A 24,002-nucleotide genomic window follows, 5' to 3' on the forward strand; every position below is an offset into this window, starting at 1 on the left:
AACATTTCAAGAACTTTTAAAGTTTCTTCAAGTGCAGTCGCAAAAACCATCAAGCGCTATGATGAAACTGGCTCCCATGACGACTGCCACGGGAAAGGAATACCCAGAGTGACCTCCCCTGCAGAGGATAAGTTCATTAGAATAACTGCACCTCAGATTGCAGCCCAAATAAATGCTTCACAGAGTTCAAGTAACAGACACATCTCAACATCAACTGTTCAAAGGGGACTGCGTCAATCAGGCCTTCATGGTTGACTTGCTGCAAATAAACCACTACTAATGGACACCAATAAGAAGAAGAGACTTGCTTGGGCCAAGAAACACGGGCAATGGAAATTAGACTGGTGGAAATCTGTCCTTTGGTCTGATGAGTCCAAATTTGGCATTTTTGGTTCCAATTGCCGTGTCTTTGTGAGACGCAGAGTAGGTGAACAGATGATCTCTGCATGTGTGGATCCCAGCGTGAAGCATGGAGGAGGTTTGATGGTGCTTTGCTGGTGACACTGTCAGTGATTTATTTAGAATTCAAGGCACACTTAACCAGCATGGCTACCACAGAATTCTGCAGCAATACGCCATCCCATCTGGTTGGCGCTTTTTACACAGGACAATTTAACCAAGAAGGAGAGTGAAGGAGAGCTGCATCAGATGGCCTGGCCTCCACAATCACCCGACCTCAACCCAATTGAGATGATTTGGGATGAGTTGGACCACAGAGTGAAGGAAAAGCAGCCAACAGGTGCTCAGCATATGTGGGAACTCCTTCAATACTGTTGGAAAAGCATTCCAGGTGAAACTGGTTGAGAGAATGCCAAGATTGTGCAAAGCTGTCATAAAGGCAAAGGGTGGCTACTTTGAATATTCTCAAATATAAAATATATTTTGATTTGTTTAACACTTTTTTGGTTACTACATGATTCCATATGTGTTATTTCATAGTTTTGATGTCTTCACTATTATTCTACAATGTAGAAAATAGTAAAAATAAAGAAAACCCCTTGAATGAGTAGGTGTGTCCAAACTTTTCACTGGTAATGTATATGTTACGAATTTGCAAATCGTATATGTAGAATTCTAGCTAGGTGGCTAACATTAGCTAGCTCGCTAACGTTAACTAGGCTAGGGGTTACAGTTAAGGTTAGGGGAAGGGTTAGCCAAAAGGGTTAGGGTTAGCTAACATGCGTAGTAGTTGCAAAGTAGCTAAAATGAAAAAGTTGTCAGTGATGAGATTCGAACTCGCGAAATTTGAGTTGCTAGACATTCGCATTATATGTCCACCCATCCACCCTGACCAACCACCCTACTTTCATTTTTGCCTTAACCATCTGTCTTATGTAACTACACAAAACATAACATATCATACTAAATGGAATGTCTCAGATTTACTTACAGAATAATACGAAATGCTCAGAGTCTTCTCCCCAAGAAAACAGAACTGCAATATATTTGTTTTAGGAAGGTTTGGCTTCAAGGTAGACTTTAGAGGCACAACATTTGTCAATTTCAACAAACGTTCGGAATATGGAAAAATATGGAATATTGCAGGGTCTTTTATATGACTGGGTTACATTACAGAGGACTGCAGAGCAAGTGATATGAATGCAGCTCATGTAATAAAGCGTTAAACATTGAATGTCGTACTGTACTACAATGTAGCCTAAGTAGGACACTGCTGACTGTAGTATGAGAACTAGATCACAGGAACCTAAATAATGCACTGTTGAAGAAAGTGTTGTGTCGTTGGATAGCCAAGTTGCGGAAGTGCGCGCTCAGCAGAGGCTGGCAGCTTGAAATGCATTTACATTAGGACCTTGCAGCCTACAGTACATATCGACCTGTAACATGATTTGTTGTTGGGGATATGATAATGAAAGAATATCTGTTCTACTGAACTGACACCGTTTCGATTTCAGTAGCCTACCTGCGTTGTCCTGAGCGAGACCAATCGTTATTTTCATGCGTCTGGATTGGTCGGCTGGCACGTTTACTGAGTTATGGGCGCATTACAGTCGTTACCTGATGAACCCGAATACAGAGATCTCTCAGAGAAGACCGGCTGTGAGTATTACGTTGTTTCCTGTAGGATACCATTATAATTATTGAGAAGAATCATATTTCTAGGCTTATGTAATCCTGCGCTAAAGTGTATCATTATTGTGAAATGAAACGCCCCACAATACAGGATCCCCATAACAACGTCATCTTGTGTGGTAGGTGTTCTGGGGGCTATTTACCGAGCAAAACAGCATGAGTTATAGATTGCTGTAGGCTACAGCACTACTGGATGAGAATCTTTACAAGTAGCCTATTGCAGTGTTTTCCCTGATGCCTTGCAAGGAGAAGAGCTACTGTTATACCCCTGAGGGTGGGGGGTGGTGGGGTATAGAAATGAATCACACAGACGTTGCTTCAGCTTCCCATCAGTGTAATTAATCTTTTGCATAAAATCATCAACAATTTATATACATTTCTCAAGTGCACAAATGAATATATTCTTTACATTTGCATAGCTTTTACTATTGTTCAGTAAACCAGTATGCTGCATTTATCAATTATCAACCTTTTAACATTTTTAAATGCATGACACATCCCTTTATGAATTATCACTATTAACTATCCTTGTGCCGTTTCTATCTTTATACCATTGTTATCAAATCTTATCCCTATATAAACTCACTTCAATAAACAAAGACAACATGTATGAGCATGTATAAATTCATCTTAGTGCTCTACTTTGCAATAACAACATAATTCAGCTTCACATTTCCCAAAAGTTCTCTCACTCACCCATTCACTGCCCCCCCCCCCCCCCCCCCCCCACACACACACACACACACACACACACACACACACACACACACACACACACACACACACACACACACACACACACACACACACACAGGAGATGAGCATGGCCACTCTCTCTCCCCTCTCTCTCTCCCCCCCTCTCTCTCTCACACTCACAGCTGCACCGGGAACGCTCTGATCACGCAGACACCTCATGAAACTCGTGATTAGCCTCCAAGGTAGCTAGTTAGCAAAAGGGCTAATGGCAAATTTCCGAGTGGTTCTTAACATCCAAATAGCACATTTATATTGTCACTCAAATACATTTGCTAATTAATAACACACAGTAAACATCTGTAACATTCTGACATGAAGAATAACAATGTACCCTCTATATATAGCCATGTTATTTTTACTCCTTATTTGTATTCGTTATTCACTGTGTATTTATTCCTCACGTCACTATTTCTATTGAATTGTTTTTAAAATGATCTTTAACTCTGCATTGTCGGAAAAGGACCCGTAAGTAAGTGTTTCACTGTTATTCTACACCTGTTGTCTACAAAGCATGTGACAAACAACATTTTATTTGATTGGATTTGAAATATATTCTAAATCGAATTCATACCTGAAAGGAGGGAAATATAGAAATGAATCACACAGAGAAGTTACTTCAGCTTCACGTCAGTGTAATGAATGAACTGGGAAGCTCCACGCGCCCTGCCCCGTATGGGAGAAGCTATATGGGCACGCCTGTGCCCAAACTGATAACGTATGTCGTGCAACTGAGAGGGGCCGGGAAGACAAACGGATTTGGTTTAGTCAGTCGTCCTGATGAGCCCTTCCCAGCTAGCTAGTTTATGCTTGTGGCTAGAAACTTCAGCGAGAATTTGAAACTTGGCTACCAGAATTGGGACTTGGGAGAGTGTTCAAAACCATTCCGTAATTCTTCAGTTTTTTTAACTAAAATGTAGACTTTAATGCCGTAGTTGTACATTTTCAGTGAAAATCACTGCAATAAATGTGCTTTAGCTGTCATCCAGGCCTTATATTGGCTACTCTATCTAGCTACTTCCCTCTTTTTACTGCCGGACAGCAGTTCTCGACAAGTGGAAGTGAAGAACACTGTGCCCCGTGTTGTTGCAGTGCCGGCTTGCAGCACAAACTATCCACATTGTAGTTAGACTGTATCACGGTGACCTCGAGATGGTTACAAATTATTTATTGTGTAGGCTGCAATCCTATGATAGAATAAAATTAAGTGGGATGGACAAATTGGCCACATTAGCTACTGCCGGCGACATGTGATACAGTTGCCCGGTGGGAAGCAACTCACGTTGGCAAGTACCTTGATACACCGTTGCACTGGTCATTCTCATCGGCTTGTTGTTACGTTAGCTAATTGGCAGGTCAAGGTGACAAATACTACACGTTATTTCTCCCATTGAAATAAGCATCATTTTATTTTAACTAGTGCCATGCTGCTGTTCTTGCCAGCATAAACTATACTGAACAAAAATATAAACACAACATGGAACAATTTCAAATATTTTATTGAGTTACAGTACATATGAGGAAATCAGTCAATTGAAATAAATGAATTTGCCCCTAATCTATGGATTTCACATGACTGGGAATACAGATATGCATCTATAGGTCACAGATACCTTAAAAAAAAGGTAGGGGCGTAGATTAGACAACCAGTCAGTATCTGGTGTGACCACAATTTGCCTCATGCAGGGCACCACATCTCCTTTGCATAGAGTTGATCAGGCTGTTGATTGTGGCCTGTGGAATGTTGTCCCACTCCTCTTCAGTGGCTGTGTGAAGTTGCTGGATATTGGCGGGAATTGGAACACACTGTCATACACATCGATTCAGAGTCAATGGGTGACATGTCTGGTGAGTATGCAGACCAGGGATATTTCAGCTTCCAGGAATTGTGTACAGATCCTTGTGACATGGGGCTGTGCATTATCATGCTGAAACATGAGGTGATGGTGGCGAATGAATGGCACGACAATGGGTCTCAAGATCTCATCACGGTATCTCTGTGTCCGTAGCTTATGCCTGCCCATACCATAACCCCACCGCCACCATGGGGCACTCTGTTCGCAACATTGACATCAGCAAACCACTTGTCCACACAATGCGATACGCATGATCTGTGGTTGTGAGGCTGGTTGAATGTACTGCCAAATTCTCTAAAACTGTGTTGGAGGCGGCTTATGGTAGAGATATTAACATTAAATTATCTGGCAACAGCTCTTGTGGACATGCCTGCAGTCAGCATGCTAATTGCATGCTCCCTCAGAACTTTATACATCTGTGACATTTTTGAATGGCCTTTTATTGTCCCCAGCACAAGGTGCACTTGTGTAATGATCATGCTGTTTAATCAGCTTTTTGATGTGCCACATCTGGATTATCTTGGCAAAGGAGAACAGCTCATTAACAGGTATGTAAACAGAAATACGTTTTTTGTGCGTATGGAACATTTCTTGGATGTTTTATTTCAGCTCATGAAACATGGGACCAACACTTTACTTTATGTTGCGTTTATATTTTTGTTCAGTGTAGCTATCAGGGAAGGGCTCATCAGGACTACTGAAATTAATCCATTCATCTCCACTCGACTCTCAGCTGAGCGACATCCTTTGAGTATATAAACATTCGGAAAAGGTGTTGAAAGTGTTCCACAGGGATGCTGGCCAATGTTGATTCCAATGCTTCCCACAGTTGGCTGGATGACCTTTGGGTGGTGGACCATTTTTGATACACACAGGAAACTGTTGAGTGTGAAAACCCCATCAGCATTGTAGTTATTGACACACTCAAACCGGTGCGCCTGGCACCTGCTGTACTACCATACCCTGTTCAAAGGGGCTTAAATCTTTTTTCTTGCCCATTCACTCTCTTTCAAGGCTTAAAAACCCTTCTTTAACCTGTCTCCTCCCCTTCATCTACACTGATTGAAGTGGATTTAACAGGTGACATCACTAAGGGATCATAGCTTTAACCTGGATTCACTTGGTCAGTCTGTCATGGAAAGACAGGAATTGCTAATGTTTAGTACACTCAGTGTACGTCATCATAAATTTTGGCACCAGGCGTGTCAATATAGCCTCTCCAACCCCCTATAGGAATTCTTAGGCATAACCAATCAAACACAGCACAAACAGACATCACTGAGCACACAGATCGTATTATCAACATTCATATACCTTTAAATGATTAGCATATTGCTTGCTGGTACACATTATGATACTGTATTATTATTTTCATTATGGCACTAAGACACATTTCATTCTATCACACTAGCATGTCTAAATTAAAAGCAGAACAAGGAGAAGACTGTTTGAGCAACTATGGAATGTCCTTGTGACTAAAGTCAGATGAAAGAAATTAAAGTTGGTAGTAGTATTAGACCAGATGAATCTCCTATATTTATTTAAGGGCTGTATTCTGACATGATGATAGAAAGACACTAGTGTAGGCCAGGTACTGTATCTCCATGCAGTGGCTATAAAATATTCAAACTGCAAATTGCATGTGGAGTAGTAACTTTTTTCTCCGGGTATCTTATGTACGTTTACATTGTAGGCTTGATTGAACCACCATGAATAATAGATTAGATATTGTGTTTATAGCTTCAGAAAAACATGCAAGCAATGAGGCCATGAACAAAGAGTTTTTTTTTCTCTGTCTCTGACATTGTCTGAAATCCCCACCCTCAGTTAGTTTCCGACATACCACTGGTAATCCAATATTAGCTCTTCACATACTAGTTTGCCCATACAATAACCTGAGGAATGTATTGTTTGTACACACTGAAAAACACTCACTCACTCACACAATCACTCACTCACTCACTCTCAATTCAAATATTGTGGAGATTGTTAGACATCAGTCCTTGTTTGAATGAATTTAAATACTTTGAGCTTATCCCTGTTGTTCAGCCAGAACAGTTTTTTCTCTCTCAGACTGCATGTAATATTCAGTTTATTTAAGTTACATTAGATATACACATTTAAAAAACAATGTATTTCTCTAAACTCTATGCACTCACATAGACAATGACAATGAGAGAACGCAAAGTGAAATAGTTTTTACATCTGAATATACAAATATACACTTTTCACATGAGGAAAGATGGCATCAACTGAAAATAGATGCTGAATAACCATTCAGCACTGCTCTCTGCTTACACCGTGTGTATAATGTGTTAAGCCTGAGGATGTCAAATCAGGCAGCCTGGATGATACATTAGAGATAAGAACAGGACACAAACATAAATTGTATTTGCAAAGATTAAAAAACAATTGTGTTCCATTAACAGCATTACTCTGCAGTTTGTCATGGTTTCCTGCCCATTCAGTGGTAACTGATATGCTGCCTGGCATTTTGCTAATTGGAGATGCATCTTGAAGATGCACATCATTTCCGCTCCATCCATCTAGGCCTCTAACCTGCTGTGGTAGGTTGGCAGGATGTACCTCTCTGTCTTGGACTCATGACAGTCCCTTTTTTGTTCCTCAGTTTCCTTCGAGCAGATTGGAATCCTGCACAAAAGATTCAAGCAGTTGAGCCACAATGAAGACACGCTGAGGTAAGACTCCTTAATCATTTTTGGCATTCATACACATCCTAACACACTTTATTTTTAACTTGTGATGTTATTACTTTTGTGTTTTTAGACACACATGGGTGTAATCCTGGCATAATGCATTTTTGATTAAGTGGTTCTTCCCATCTCTTTAGCATAAACTAGCCTAACAGGTTTTGTTTTGCCTTTTGTTTAGCAGGTATTATAATTGACCAGCTTCCTGCTGCAAACCTAATTATCTTCTTGTCTTTTCACTTGTAGACGAGATGACCTCAACACAATTCCAGACCTGTCATGCAATCCGATCCGAACCCAAATTATAGAGGCCTTCTTTGACAAAAGGTTGGTGTTTATCATGTTTATGTTAAGTACCTCAACAAGAACAAGACTTAAGATTAACTGCTCTCAGTATGCCCCCAGCTTTAACCTACATAGTATGATTTTCATTAGACAGTAGGTTTGGTGGTACCTCACAGGATTAGTCAAATGTGAGCCTGGTCCAGAAACAACCCCTAGCCATTAGCCCCTACCCACTAGCATTTGTGTAGATCGGAAAGGATTGAATATGTATAATCGATATGGCAGTCATACAACCTAAGATATCAATATGCAAGTTGGAGCTATTACCATATTGTATACTGTATCCATTTCTTTCACATTTATGTGAAGTGCCTAGGACGTAGTGCCTATGGGTTGTTTCTAGAATGACACATGGTTACTTTCTAATGAGCAATACAAAAAATATATATCCACACAATGAAGGTATTTATGTTCCTTGCTCGTATCCCTCTATAGAAACTTCCATCAGAATGGTGAGGGGACTGTCCAGGAGATCAGCTTTGAGGAGTTCCTGGTGGTCATGTCCCACTTCAGACCTCCAGCACTGGACATGACAGAGGAACAGAGAGAGAGCATCAGGAGGGAAAAACTCCGCTGTGAGTGCAATCATTAAAATGTTACTGTATGGAGTGGTGTTAAGATAGATGTATTGCAGTTCAGTATCACTGGCAAATGTTACACTACATTTAAATGGATACCCAACATTATTGTTACCTTGTGTACTTACTACAATGACATTGAAAACATTGGTTGTACAAGATACTGTACACATTTGAGGTGTACTATGGCTCACACTGTGACTCGAATCAATAATGTGCTCAATAATTGGAAACTTTCTGCTGGGATACCACAGATCTATATTAAAGTGACCTTTACAAAGTGGATTCAGCAACTTCTCATGGAACAGCAGAGACTGTGAGGGCATACACACACAGACACACTCAAACGCGCACATTATTTTGTAGTTGTATTGTTGGTATCATTTTGTTGTATTGTTTGTATAGCGTTGTATTTTACATTTGTGTGACTCCTTGTCTATCAGTTGTCGTGGAAATTCAACACAGGGACACAAAATCAATATTAAATGAATCACTCTTTATTGTCAGCAAGCTGGGCATTCTGCCAAAAGGTCTGAAGAGGGGGTCATGACTGTCTCCCCCTCTTATCTCTACCCAGCACCTATAGGAACCAATGATTGAGTGAAACAATATGTACAATTTAAGGCTGTCTCCCCAGTCTATACATTTTTCCTCCACATTCCCTACTTATCACTTCTATGATAATAATTGTTAAAGATGTAATGATAGACACTTTCAAACCCTTCATTCTGGGTTATACAATCCAATTAGTATGGTCATACTATCATCATAATAAAGGTTATACTTTTATTAACAGGAGTGAATTTATCAAAAATACACACATACACAACATGTTAATAACACAATTATGCAAACTTTTTTGCAATTTGGGATCCTCAACTTCCAAACAGGGATTCCAACCATGTTGCAAGCTACCACTCTGGTTGTGGGGAATTATATGTATTCAGTGTGATCAGTCATATTAGAAGAGTGATCTGGGACAAAAGTACAACATTCATCGCAAATGATTGGACGAGTGCCCCCTGTAACGATTGTAGTGTGTGGAGGACCAAGACGCAACAGGGAAGTGTATACTCATCTTTTTAATACTGAAGAAGGTGAAACACATATACAATTAACAGAAAACGACACTAACAGTTCTGTCAGGTGAAGAACACAAAACAGAATACAACTACCCACAATACAAACACACCCCTAATTATAGGACCTTCAATCAGAGGCAATGATAGGCAGCTGCCTCCAACTGAAGGCCCCTGTCTATCATTGCCAACGAAGGCCCCTGTCTATCGTCACCAACGATGCCTCTGCAACGCTCCCCCCTTCCCGCATACTAGTCCCTACGGAGGTGGCTCTGGAGCGGGACGTATCCCTCGCTCCGCCACTTGCTCACCCCTCTTCTTTGCAGACTCTGGGGCGAGGTCCCTCTTTGTCGACCTCGGACTTGGGATTCTCGCTACGGGCGACTCTGGCTGCGTCGGACTGGAGGGCGACTCTGGCTGCGTCGGACTGTGGAACACTTCTCTCTCGGGCATAGGTGCCGGACACTCGGGCTGAGGCACTGTCGTCGGGCACTCAGGGTTAGGCGCTGTCGCTGTGCCATCTGGGCGAGGCGCGTGCACTGAAGGCCTGGTACATGGGGCTGGCGTAGGGGACGCCGGACTAGGCCCACGTACCTCAGGGCTAGTGCTAGGGGCAACAGTAGGACGAGTTGGGCTGGGCTGCCGCACTGGGAGCCTGGTGCTGGCTTCGGGGGAGTCAGACTAGAGACACGCACCTGTAGGCTTGTGCGTGGCGCAGGAATAGGTCGAGCTGGACTGAGCTGCCGCTCGGGAAGCCTGGTGCGCGGTGCTGGCTTCGGAGGAGCCAGACTGGATACACGCACCTGTAGGCTTGTGCGTAGCGCAGGAATAGGTCGAGCTGGACTGAGCTGCCGCTCGGGAAGCCTGGTGCGCGGTGCTGGCTTTGGAGGAGCCAGACTGGAGACACGCACCTGTGGGCTTCTACGAGGAGCAGGAGTAGGATACACCAGGCCTTGGGTGAGTACTGCAAGTCTCGAGCTCATCTCCTGCACAACCCGTCCTGGCTGGATGGCAGTAGTAGCCCTGTACATTCGGGGTGCTGGTACAGGGCGGACTGGGCTATGCAGGGGCCTGATGGTCGTCGTGCGTAGAGGAGGTGTCCTGTAGCCTGGACTTCGGAGGCGTACCGGTGGCCAGATGTATTGGGCTGGCATCCTCCTTCCAGGCTGGATACCCACTCTAGCACGGCCTTTGCTTGGGGCTGAGATCACACGCACCGGACTGTGCGTGCACATGGGCGAGATCTTGCGTACCTCTTTTTTTTATTGGGGCTGCCTCTCAGGCTTCCTTGCTAGCCTCGTCCCAACGTACTTCTCCCGGTCCTCACCGTTCCTTCGCCACGGACCTTCTCCCGCCAGGATTTCTTCCCATGACCACGATTCCCTGTAGTCCCCCCTCTTCCTTGGCTGCTCCCTCTTCTGTTGCTTGGTCCGGTTGTGGTGGGTAGTTCTGTAACGATTGTTGTGTGTGGAGGACCAAGACGCAACAGGGAAGTGTATACTCATCTTCTTTTTAATACTGAAGAAGGTGAAACAAAATGAAACACGTATACAATTAACAGAAAACGACACTAACAGTTCTGTCAGGTGAAGAACACAAAACAGAATACAACTACCTACAATCCACAATACAAACACACCCCTAATTATAGGACCTTCAATCAGAGGCAACAATAGACAGCTGCCTCCAACTGAAGGCCCCAACACCAATTAACTAAACATAGAAATACAAATGACTAGACAGAACATAGAAATAAACTAACATAGAACAATAACCAAAACCCTGGACTAATAAATCAAATACCCCACTCTACATGGACACATACACACAACCACCCTGAACCACATAAAACAAATACCCCCTGCCACGTCCTGACCAAACTAAACACTAACAAATAACACCTTTACAGGTCAGAACGTGACACCCCCTTGACCTGCCAAAAGATAGTCAAGAGCCTCTCTGTTTTTCAGAGCCAATTTACGCAATTCTTTTAGTTCCCCATTCAATTGTTCCAGGGCATTTTGAGTAGCATTGCCAATTTTCTCTACGTTTCTAGAGATCTCCCAAATTTGGTCATCCCTAGATCCATCACGACTGGTCTGCCGATGTAATCGTCCGAGGTGGTTTCAACAGGCTCTTCCGTTGCGACATCGCCGGCCCGCTAGCTGTCTGAATCACCTTGTCTCCAGCTCGCTTTGCGTAGTAGCGACTACTAAACGGCTCCCTGACTCACCTATTGCTACTCATTGGACCCTATGATCACTTGGCTACACATGCCTCTCCCTAATGTCAGTGATTATTGTCTTATTTCACTGTAGAGCCCCCAGCCCTGCCTAATATGCCTTAGATAGCCCTTTTGTTCCACCCCCCACACATGCGGTGACCTCACCTGGCTTAACTGATGCCTCTAGAGACAAAACCTCTCTCATCGTCACTCAATGCCTAGGTTTACCTCCACTGTACTCACATCTTTCCATACCCTTGTCTGTACATTATGCCATGAATCTATTCTTCCACACCCAGAAATCTGCTCCTTTTACTCTCTGTTCCGAACGCACTAGACGACCAGTTCTTATAGCCTTTAGCCGTACCCTTATCCTACTCCTCCTCTGTTCCTCTGGTGATGTAGAGGTTAACCCAGGCCCTGCAGCCCCCAGAACCACTCCCATTCCCCAGGCGCTCTCATTTGTTGACTTCTGTAACTGTAAAAGCCTTGGTTTCATGCATGTTAACATTAGAAGCCTGCTCCCTATGTTTGTTTTATTCACTGCTTTAGCACACTCCGCCAACCCGGATGTCCTAGCCATGTCTGAATCCTAGCTTAGGAAGGCGGCCAAAAATCCTGACATTTCCATCCCCAACTACAACATTTTCCTTCAAGATAGAACTGCCAAAGGGGGCGGGGTTGCAATCTACTGCAGAGATAGCCTGCAGAGTTCTGTCATACTATCCAGGTCTGTGCCCAAAAAATTTGAGCTTCTACTTTTAAAAATTCACCTTTCTAGAAACAAGTCTCTCAATGTTGCCGCTTGTTATAGACCCCCCTCAGCCCCCAGCTGTGCCCTGGACACCATAGGTGAATCAATCTAAGCTAGATGCCCTCATTCTCACACAAATTATCAAGGAACCTATCAACAACTCTAAATCCGTAACCATAGGCACCCTCTTAGATATCATTCTGACCAACTTGCCCTCTAAATACACCTCTGCTGTCTTCAAACAGGATCTCAGCAATCACTGCCTCATTGCCTGCGTCCGTAATGGTTCTACGATCAAACGACCACCCCTCATCACTGTCAAATGCTCCCTAAAATACTTCAGCGAGCAGGCCTTTCTAATCGACCTGGCCCGGGTATCCTGGAAGGATATTGACCTCATTCCATCGGTAGAGGATGCCTGGTTGCTTTTTAAAAATGCTCTCCTCACCATCTTAAATAAGCATGCCCCATTCAAAAAATGTATAACTAAGAACAGATATAGCCCCTGGTTCACCCCAAACTTGACTGCCCTTGACCAGCACAAAAACATCCTGTGGCGTTCTGCATTAGCATCGAATAGCCCCCGCGATATGCAACTTTTCAGGGAAGTCAGGAACCAATATACACAGTCAGTTAGGAAAGCTAAGGTTAGCTTTTTCAAAAATAAATTTGCATCCTGTAGCACTAATTCCAAAAACTTTTGGGACACTGGAAAGTCCATGGAGAATAAGAGCACGTCCACCCAGCTGCCCACTGCACTTAGACTAGGAAACACTGTCACCACCAATAAATCTACGATAATCGATCATTTCAATAAGCATTTTTCTACGGCTGGCCATGCTTTCCACCTGGCTGCCCCTACCCCGGCCAATAGCTCTGCACCCCCTGCAGCAACTTGCCCAACTGTTCTGGACGATTGTGTGATCATGCTCTCCGTAGCCGATGTGAGTAATACCTTTAAGCAGGTCAACATTCACAAGGCCAGGACATGTACTCTGAGCATGCGCTGACCAACTGGCAAGTGTCTTCACTGACATTTTCTACCGGTCCCTGACCGAGTCTGTAATACCAACATCTTTCAAGCAGACCACCATAGTCCCTGTGCCCAAGAACACCAAGGTAACTTGCCTAAATGACTTCCGACCTGTAACACTCACATCTGTAGCCATGAAGGGCTTTGAAAAACTGGTCATGGCTCACATCAACACCATTATGCCAGAATCCCTAGACCCACTCCAATTTGCATACCGCCCCAACAGATCCAGAGATGATACAATCTCTATTGCACTCCACACTGCCCTTTCCCACCTGGACAAAAGGAACACCTACATGAGAATGCCATTCATTGACTACAGCTCAGCGTTCAACACCATAGTGCCCTCAAAGCTCATCACTAAGCTAAGGACCCTGGGACTACACACCTTCCTTTGCAACTGGATCCTGGACTTGCTGACGGGCCACCCCCAGATGGTAAGGGTAGGTAACAACACATCTACCACGCTGATCCTCAACATGGGGGCCCCTCAGGGGTGCGTGCTCAGTCCCCTCCTGTACTCTCTCTTCACCCATGACTGCATGGCCAAGCATGACTCCAACACCATCATTAAGTTTGCCGACGACACAACAGTGGTATGCCTGATCACCGACAACGATGAGACAGCCTATAGGGAGGAGGTCAGAGACCTGACCTACCTCAACGTGATCAAGACAAAGGAGATGATTGTGGACTACAGAAAAAAGAGGACAAAACATGCCCCCATTCTCATCGACGGGGCTGTAGTGGACTAGGTTGAGAGCTTCAAGTTCCTTGGTGTCCACATCACCATCAAACTATCATGGTCCAGGCACACCAAGACAGTCGTGAAGAGAGCATGACAATGCCTATTCCCCCTCAGGAGACTGAAAAGATGTGGCATGGGTCTTTAGATCCTAAAAACGTACTTAAGCAGTACCAGAGGGCCAAGTCTAGGTCCAAAAGACTTCTTAACCTCTTACATCTAGACGTTCCGCTAGCGGAACACCTGCTCCAATATCCAATGATAGGCGTGGCGCGAATTACAAATTCCTCAAAAATACAAAAACTTCAATTTTTCAAACATATGACTATTTCACAGCATTTCAAAGACAAGACTCTCCTTTATCTAACCACACTGTCCGATTTCAAAAAGGCTTTACAGCGAAAGCAAAACATTAGATTATGTCAGCAGAGTACCCAGCCAGAAATAATCAGACACCCATTTTTCAAGCTAGTATATAATGTCACAAAAAACAAAACCACAGCTAAATGCAGCACTAACCTTTGATGATCTTCATCAGATGCCACACCTAGGACATTATGTTATACAATACATGCATGTTTTGTTCAATCAAGTTCATATTTATATCAAAAACCAGCTTTTTACATTAGCATGTGACGTTCAGAACTAGCATACCCCCCCGCAAACCTCCGGTGAATTTACTAAATTACTCACGATAAACGTTCACAAAAAACATAATTATTTTAAGAATTATAGATACAGAACTCCTTTGTGCAATCGAGGTGTCCGATTTTAAAATAGCTTTTCGGTGAAAGCACATTTTGCAATATTCTGAGTAGATAGCCCAGCCATCACGGCTAGCTATTTAGACACCCACCAAGTTTAGCCCTGACCAAACTCCGATTTACTATTATAAAAGTTTGATTACCTTTGGTGTTCTTCGTCAGAATGCACTCCCAGGACTGCTACTTCAATAACAAATGTTGGTTTGGTTTAAAATAATCCATAGTTATATCCAAACAGCGGCGTTTTGTTCGTGCGTTCAAGACACTATCCGAAGTGTAAATAAGGGTCACGAGCATGGCGCATTTCGTGACAAAAGATTTCTAAATATTCCATTACCGTACTTCGAAGCATGTCAACCGCTGTTTAAAATAAATTTTTATGCCATTTTTCTCGTAAAAAAGCGATAATATTCCGACCGGGAATCTGCGTTTAGGTAAACAGACGAAAGAAAACAAAGCATGGGGTCGACTCGGGCACGCGCCTGAGTCTCACAGTACTGTGACCAGCCACTATCCAAACGCGCTACTTTTTTTCAGCCAGAGCCTGCAAAGCCACGATTCAGCTTTTTGCCGCCTTCTGAGAGCCCATGGGAGCCGTAGGAAGTGTCAAGTAACAGCAGAGATCCCCTGTAATGGATAGAGATAATCAAGAAGGGCAAGAAATTGTCAGACAGGGCACTTCCTGCATGGAATCTTCTCAGGTTTTGGCCTGCCAAATGAGTTCTGTTATACTCACAGACACCATTCAAACAGTTTTAGAAACTTTGGCGTGTTTTCTATCCAAAGCTAATAATTATATGCATATTCTAGTTTCTGGGCAGGAGTAATAATCAGATTAAATCGGGTACGTTTTTTATCCGGCTGTGAAAATACTGCCCCCTAGCCATAACAGGTTAACAGCTTCTACCCTCAAGCTATAATACTCCTGAACAGCTAATCAAATGGCTACCTGGACTATTTACATTGCCCCCAACCCCATTTTTATGCTGTTTATTATCCATGCATAGTCACTTTACCTCTACATACATGTGCATATTACCTCAATTACCACAACTAACATTGACTCTGTACCGGTACCCCCTGTATATAGCCTCGCTACTGTTATTTTCTTGTTGCTCATTAATTATTTGTTATTTTTCTTATTAATTTATTTTTTATTTACTTCACTTTATTTTAGTAAATACTTTCTTAACACTTTTTGTCTTAAAACTGCATTGTTGGTTTAGGGCTTGTAAGTAAGCTTTTCACTGTTGTATTCGGCGCATGTGACAAATAACATTTAAGTTGAAATTTACACTAGCATTCTATTTAACAGCATATTCAGGAAGAGTACTCTCTCCTTTCATCTCTTCACATACACCTCTTACTATCCAAATTTCAACCTTCTTATTATCCCAAATGTAAATCCTTTATTGAACTCAGTTTACCACTTATATCCACATTTTCTCTTCTCTTAACACTAATAATTTCTCTTATTATTGAAATTTCAATCAGCTTAACACGTCCTTTCCACACTCGCACAACTCTCACATTCACATTCACTTAGTGCTATTCCCAAACACACTCGGTAATCTCCCATATTACTCCATTTGCATCTTGAATGATTCTCGTCGTTACTTCCTATGCACCATATGTATCTTCAATATTTTTCTTGCCGCTACTTCCTATACATAAACAAATTACACCTCATGCTCAATAAAACCTGCTATTAGTAGTGGCTGCAGACCACGTAGACACTTCTCTTATAAATGCCTACAGACAGCTGTCAGCGGGGCTTTACCATAGTACCGTTACTTGCCCTCACTCTAGTCTTCTCTTAAGACTAGTTCTAGCCTCAAAACTAGTGGTACCATTTTATGTTTAGTTTTATTTTATTTTTAATTATACAAATTCATTTAAATTGACTTACTAAAATTCAGATGACATGTCCCTCAGAGGTTCACAGATCAGGTATCTTCTCCCGGGCAGCTCTCAGTAAAAGTCTGGTCTGGGCGGGTCCACTTTGTCTTTGGTCAGATGGGAAATTCACTTACGCTTTCTCACTATGTCTCCCTTGCAGACCTTCACTGGGATGCTCCACAGGTGGAATCACTGATCAAATTTTCATCGAAATTCAACACAGGGACACTCGAAGTCAATTTTAAATGAATCACTATTTATTGTCAGCAAGCTGGAGAGAACATAGGCAAACTTAGATGCATAAAGTACCGGTCTGAAGTGAGCTCTGCCCGGGGCAGTCCCGTTACTTCTCTTATATACTGCTTACACAGACAAGCTACATAGGCATGGTTCATAAGGTTGGTTCCTGCGTGTGTCTGGCACCATCTCATATCTTAACTTATAGAACATATTCTGGGCATTCTGCCAAAAGGGCTGAGGGGGGGGGGGGGGGGTCATGACAGTCTCCCCCTCATATCTCTACCCAGCACCTACAGGAACCAATGATTGTATGAGACAAGATGTACAATTCAAGGCTGTCCCTCCAGACTATACATTTTTCCTCCAGACAGTGTATCAGTGTTTTGTTACTTGTCATGTTTTGTGTTTTTTGTGGACCCCAGGAAGAGTAGCTGCTGTTTCTGCAAAAGATAAATAAACAAACAATATCAAATATATCCCATAATATACAGCATTACTCAGCAAATGCGTTACAGTGATGCCTCGTGACACTTGCAGACCTTTGTTAAGGAAATATTTGTAAAGACAGACCAACAGAAAAGAGTTTAACACTTTCTTATTTATTTTCCCCAGTCCTGTTTAACATGCATGACACAGACAATGATGGAACAATCACTCTGGAGGAGTACCGACATGTAAGCCACTGCCTAGGCCTATCTTTTGAAATACAAAAAATACTCTATCTGCCTATCACTGTTGTTACCATGACTGCCATGCCTCTGTATGTACTGTAGGTAGTGGAGGAGCTGCTGTCTCGGAGTGGAGCCCTGGGGAAGGAAACGGCTAAAGGCATAGCAGACGCTGCCATGCTGGAGGTAGCCAGTATCTCCATGGGTCACATGGTACGGCTGCTTTATAAACATTATATTCCTCACTCTGAGTGTTAGACCTGGAACCTGTTATTAGTTTTTTTTAAATTATATTCAATAATCTCATTCTTCATTCTCAGGAACCAGATGAGTTTTACGAGGGGATCACTTTTGAACATTTCCTAAAGGTTTGTAATAAAACATTATTTTGTGTCTAGCTTTAGCTTTTCTTTTTCAATGGTTTTGCAAACAAACACTGTATAGCTTCAAAATATGGTTAAAACTATAATTTTGATATGATGGATGGTCTGTCCTCGCATCCATTGCTCTGTCTTAGAATTTTAAAGTGGTTACATTTCTCCAGCCCCATCCCTCTGCTGTTTGCTGTTTGCCAATAGCAGCACAATTGATGTCTTGTTATTAGAGTACACATAGTTGAAGGCATCATCAGAGTTTAGTAACTATGTAATATACTGGTAGTAAATCTATTTATTTTCAGATACTGAAAGATATTGAGATCGAGACAAGAATGAACATTCGCTTTTTGAATATGGACACGACGAACCTGTGCAAGTGAGGATCTTCCACCTTTTTTATTACTATGCAGCACCAGCACTCTTTTATGGTATTTAATTTAGTGGCCAGTTAGAGCACACTTTAAGCAGTGACGTGTGGTTGGTGTCTGGGTAAGCACTGGCTGTTATCAAAGCCAGATTTACTCACAAATAAACCTTCATGAAGCCCAAGTTCACCATGCAACAGATGGCTCCAACAACCAGAGTGACACAGGCTATTAACCAAAATTGACAACAATGTTCACCAAATGTGACCAACCGGCTCGATTTGGTCTTATGTATCAAAAATTGAAATGGTGTTTTTTACATTGGATAAAAGTAGAGACTCAAAGAGGTAGAAAATGGTATATCATACACTACAGTTGAGGAACAATGGGAAAGGAATTCTGCTTAGAAAGTTGATAAACTTATAACCCCACTTTTGAGAAAATGTCCCTTGAATGTTTTGGTACACCTACTGGAGAGCTCATCTTTGTCTACACCAATTCAGAATCGTTCACACCCTCTTAAGCCTTAGCCCCACCCATCTCTTTAAGGATTCACATGTGAGGCCATGTGCTAAGCAGAGTGAGTACAGTAGTGTACTAAACAACCAAAGCTTTCAAGACTTAAGGCTGGTTTACACTACGTCTAGCGACATGTCTGTAGACAGTTGTCGCAGTGACATCATGGACATTCTATTGTCGTCCGACATCAAACTTGTCGTTGTTATGAAAAAGTATAAACACAAAACTGACAGGCTGTATGACATCAGCAGCCTGGTGGTCCAAAATTGCATAACTGGTGTATTTTAACACCAATAAATCCATCCGTTTAAAAATGTATTTAGTATATGTCAATCTAGCAAACCAGACAACTAAAACCAACTTTCTAAACAATGTTGTGGTTCGTTTCTTGCTTGTTAGCCAGCTATCTAACGTTGAGTTAGCTGGCTAGCCAGTTCAAATAATGACCATATCATATTGCTGACAATGTCTTTACTTTAACTAATTTATATTCTTTATTACAGGAAAATAAACTCACAACAAGATCATTATTTACAAGTTAATGGTGAGCTAATTACAGAAAATAGCTTAAGGTTGTGAGTGTGACAAAATAAAAGCAGGGCATTCTACTGGAGAATTTTAGAACTTGAACACTGTCTCATTGGCCTAATGTTATATCCTAATTTGACTTTGGTGCAGGTCATTTTGTTCTTCACCTTACCGTCTCTGGTAAACACACACTTTATCAAATAAAATCTAAGTTTACTTGTCACATGCACAGGATACAGAAGGTGTAAACGGTACAGTGAAATGATTACTTGCATAGTGGAGTTTTTTGTTTAGACATGTAGCTAGCTAGTTAAACAATAAACCATAATTCCAACTCATAACGTTACTACCCTGCATGAATCTGCTGGTAGCTAAAAACTAGCCAACTGGGTTCAATATTAGCTAGCTAACATTAGGCTATAACTAGCAATGCAAATGGCTCTTAGATACAAATAATATTACTACACAGATCATACATGTAACGTAAGCTAGCGAGCCAGCCAGCTAACGTTAGCTAGCTAGCTAACAGTACGCTTTACCTTGCAATGAAAATTACTTTCTGACAAAATTAGAAACAGTTCATTTCTGAAAATGTAGCTAGCTAGACTCTCTTACCCGTGTACATGGATGAACGCTTCTCCCTCTCACGGATGCCATAGTTTCTCTTAGTTTGAAGATGTAATCCGGAGACTGGTGTTTTATACAACAGCCTTCTGTGTGTTCTATTTTTGACTCCCTCCGCATATTTGCTATCAAACGGCAGAATTTTCTCCATCTCCTTTGCTATCATACTCTGCTTTCACCGGACATTCCACTGATTTCAAAACGTGGACCTCCAGAAAGTGGAGCGCATTAGCAACACTTTTGTAGTTCTTCGTGATATCTTTAAAAAAAGCTGCGTTAGAAAGGATTACCTACACATACTGAGCAGCTTATGTCATAGACAGAAGCGTGCTACATTGCAGAACAATCTGAACTTATCTCTCGCCATGTCCAGTCCATCCATTATCTCAGCCAATCCTAGCTAGCGGGAAGGTTCCTGTCTTTTTCCGTGGCTAAACCAACTAAGTTCGTAATTTAACAATTGTATTCGTATTTACAGATTGCATACAAGTTTGTTATTAAGGCACATGAAAGTTCTCATGTCCCAGAAGGCATTTCTGCCCAAAAACACATTTTGAAGTAGTGAATTAGTGACGCACAACATACGCCTAGTTTCCTGAAATGAGTCACAAATGTAAATACCTATGTAGCCAAGATGCGATTGCGGCATATTTCATATCATCTGACAAAATGATGCACTGCTCAACTCAGCAATAGACCAATCTAGCATCCACAGTTACAACTGGTAGGTGGCACTAAAAGACCAATATATGGACACATTTCATCTGAATACTCCATAGCCTTTCACAATGGATTTACAATTCTTCCAATGCGCTTCTCGCGCAAACACACACACTCATAATAATATTATCATGTGAAATATTATTACACACACACACGATTATAATAAATAAGGTTCTAACAAAATGTTCATATCAACAATCGAAATTACTGAAAAATGCATTCAAACGGTCGTGTGGGATACACATCACCAAGGCCTCCTTCGGTTCCATTTTCACACTGACTCAAAAAGTAATTCCCATTCCCATTATGTCCACAAAGATAAAGCAAATGTCCAAGATGTGTAAAAGTCGGGGTAAAAAGTCTTAATTGGTAATGATGTTTCAGACAATTGGACAGCCCAGTACTCACTTTTCGCCTGCCTGACAGATGGCGGTTACCTGTCATGCCACGTCTTGTAGAGATCCTGTATGCTGCCTCTATATGGTTTTAACTTTAATTTTAGTTGACATTCCACTCTTTGAACACTCTATTAGTATGTTACATTATTTCAACTTCGAAAATTGTTTGAGGTGCAGTATAGTGTCAATTTGTCAGGTTATTTTTGCTAGCTAGCTAGCTTTGTTCAGTTCAAGCGGTGCGAGCGTCAAATTATGTAGACATGCCCAAATATGCACAGTTTACCCCAGGCAATACCCACACAACATGTTTAGGCAATACGCATGCGTAAAATATGAAATTGGCTCAGTCACTGTCTATTAACAGTGACTGGAGTCAGGAACGACTGCAGTGTCAACGATTTGAATGGCTAGAAAGGAAGGCATGAATACCCTAACGCCTTTCCTGAGGTTTTGCATAAAAAACACCAGATTCACTGAGAAAAAACATGAACAAAAAAGAATGAAAATGTTTTATACAATTTAGTTTTTTAATTTGGCTTTTCATAACAGCTTTTTTTGTTACATTATCACAGGGTAAACGGGGCCTACCCTGACTGCACGTCACTGACTAAGTACACTGACAAACTATTAGAAACCTCTGTTTATGGTTTGGTTTTGAGTTGCTATGAGCTTTTGATCAGGGGAAGGTTTAAGCTTCTACTGTCTAGTAGCTTCTGACACTGTTATGTTTTTACAAATGGACTGCATTGAAAATATGAATGAGTAACTATGCAAATATACACAGATTAACAGTTGGTATGTTATGAATTTAGCATGCAGTTTTGATGACAACCTGTATCTGTCACAACATACTTTTTTATGCAAGAATATAAACAATGCACTAAATGCTATCAATCAATAATCAATTCAATAGCAAAGCAATAAATCAGTAATAATATCGCAATAAAGCAATAGCCAATCATGTAGTGCTATTATTAAAGTGCATGCAATTCATCTCCTATTATACTGTATGGCACTGGGTGGAATGAGCTAAACAAATTTGCACAAGGAAAACCAAGAGCATGTGTCTTCTATCTATACCATCATGCACACCATAATTGTTGTGCTGCCACTGCCATCAATTTGGAATCAAAGGTTAGATTTCCATGTGCATTAACAAGTTACTGACCAATAGAAACAAAGTACGTATTGCCGTTGCGATGTTTAACTGACCAGCCTAGCATACTGGTACTGGTATACAGTGTAGCATACTGCAAATGTACTTGAGCTATGGCAACACCCTCCTGATATTGAAGATTGTTCTTTCAAGTGAATTGTGCATCCGACTTTTACAAAGAATGAAACCTTCGCAGACAAGCATTTGTTGACTGTTAGAAATGGGAACAATGTTATCCCCCCATATATGAATGTTAGCTACGCATGTTAGCTGTCTTTGTATTTGAAAATCCATATATCCATATACTGTATGTTTGTACTGTAAAATAAAATATTTTCATTCCTTTTTTGGGATGTTATTGTAGCGAGGAATAATGTAAATGATGTGACCTCTTTTTATTGGGATAACATTAAATACAACACGTGTATTATTTTGGTGTTAATTTGAATGATAAAGTAGGAATTACAGCATTTAAAAAAAATTCATACAGCCTTGGTGAGAGATCTAGAATGAAACTTGAATTTGCTTTGAGCTTAATCAACATCAAAGTGCATTTATGTAATTAACCTTCTCAAAAACCTTCAACTTCCTCATATACTGTTTTTCCCAGACATCAGTTCTAGCATTGCTCCTTCAGTCATAGTGTTTATGCTGTGGTGAGGGTGGTCACCCTTACCTTAGCCAAACATGACAAACACACACAGACCTCACTGCCCATCTAAACTAGTTTCCATTCAACTCAGGTTGTACTCTCATGGTGTGCATGCTCTTGCAGCAACCAGCTGCAAAGTGTTTCTTTCACAGGAAGCGGCGCAGGTCCTAATCCAGGCACTTGTCATCTCCCGTCTGGATTACTGCAACTCGCTGTTGGCTGGGCTCCCTGCCTGTGCCATTAAACCCCTACAACTCATCCAGAACGCCGCAGCCCGTCTGGTGTTCAACCTTCCCAAGTTCTCTCACGTCACCCCGCTCCTCCGCTCTCTCCACTGGCTTCCAGTTGAAGCTCGCATCCGCTACAAGACCATGGTGATTGCCTACGGAGCTGTGAAGGGAACGGCACCTCCATACCTTCAGGCTCTGATCAGGCCCTACACCCAAACAAGGGCACTGCGTTCATCCACCACTGGCCTGCTGGCCCCCCTACCTCTGAGGAAGCACAGTTCCCGCTCAGCCCAGTCAAAACTGTTCGCTGCTCTGGCACCCCAATGGTGGAACAAGCTCCCTCACGACGCCAGGACAGCGGAGTCAATCACCACCTTCCGGAGACACCTGAAACCCCACCTCTTTAAGGAATACCTAGGATAGGATAAAGTAATCCTTCTAACCCCTAGATGCACTATTGTAAAGTGGTTGTTCCACTGGATATCATAAGGTGAATGCACCATTTTGTAAGTCGCTCTGGATAAGAGCGTCTGCTAAATGACTTAAATGTAATGTAATGTAATGTAATGTTTCTCTGTCTGTGTTTGTTATTTTGTATTTGACCAGTTTTAGATAATCTGTTTTAAGTCACGGAATACAATGATCTAGTAGATCAATGAAATAGAAAGGGCAGTGTTGAACTCTTCCTCT

The 24,002-nt window shown here is 41.9% G+C and overlaps 1 protein-coding gene across 1 annotated transcript; it reads left to right on the forward strand.

Annotated features, from left to right (window-relative positions):
* Positions 1-1,706: 1,706 nt before the first annotated feature.
* Positions 1,707-22,793, forward strand: tescb (tescalcin b). Its single transcript, XM_014130344.3, has 8 exons — positions 1,707-2,058; positions 7,330-7,399; positions 7,658-7,738; positions 8,192-8,331; positions 17,685-17,746; positions 17,846-17,953; positions 18,061-18,108; positions 18,420-22,793. The coding sequence occupies exons 1-8, from the start codon at positions 1,995-1,997 to the stop codon at positions 18,495-18,497; spliced, it is 651 nt and encodes a 216-aa protein (XP_013985819.1). The 5' UTR covers positions 1,707-1,994; the 3' UTR covers positions 18,498-22,793.
* Positions 22,794-24,002: the final 1,209 nt, after the last annotated feature.

This window comes from Salmo salar, chromosome 01 (genome assembly GCF_965601325.2).
Source record: "Salmo salar chromosome 01, fSalSal1, whole genome shotgun sequence".
Lineage (NCBI taxonomy): Eukaryota > Metazoa > Chordata > Actinopteri > Salmoniformes > Salmonidae > Salmo > Salmo salar.

Bases quoted from the DNA above. Each gene is read 5' to 3' on its own strand.
- tescb (XM_014130344.3), top strand. From the start codon at position 1,995: ATGGGCGCATTACAGTCGTTACCTGATGAACCCGAATACAGAGATCTC. The intron at 17,747-17,845 runs GTAAGCCACTGC...TATGTACTGTAG, and splicing joins CTCTGGAGGAGTACCGACAT to GTAGTGGAGGAGCTGCTGTC. The intron at 18,109-18,419 runs GTTTGTAATAAA...ATTTATTTTCAG, and splicing joins CTTTTGAACATTTCCTAAAG to ATACTGAAAGATATTGAGAT.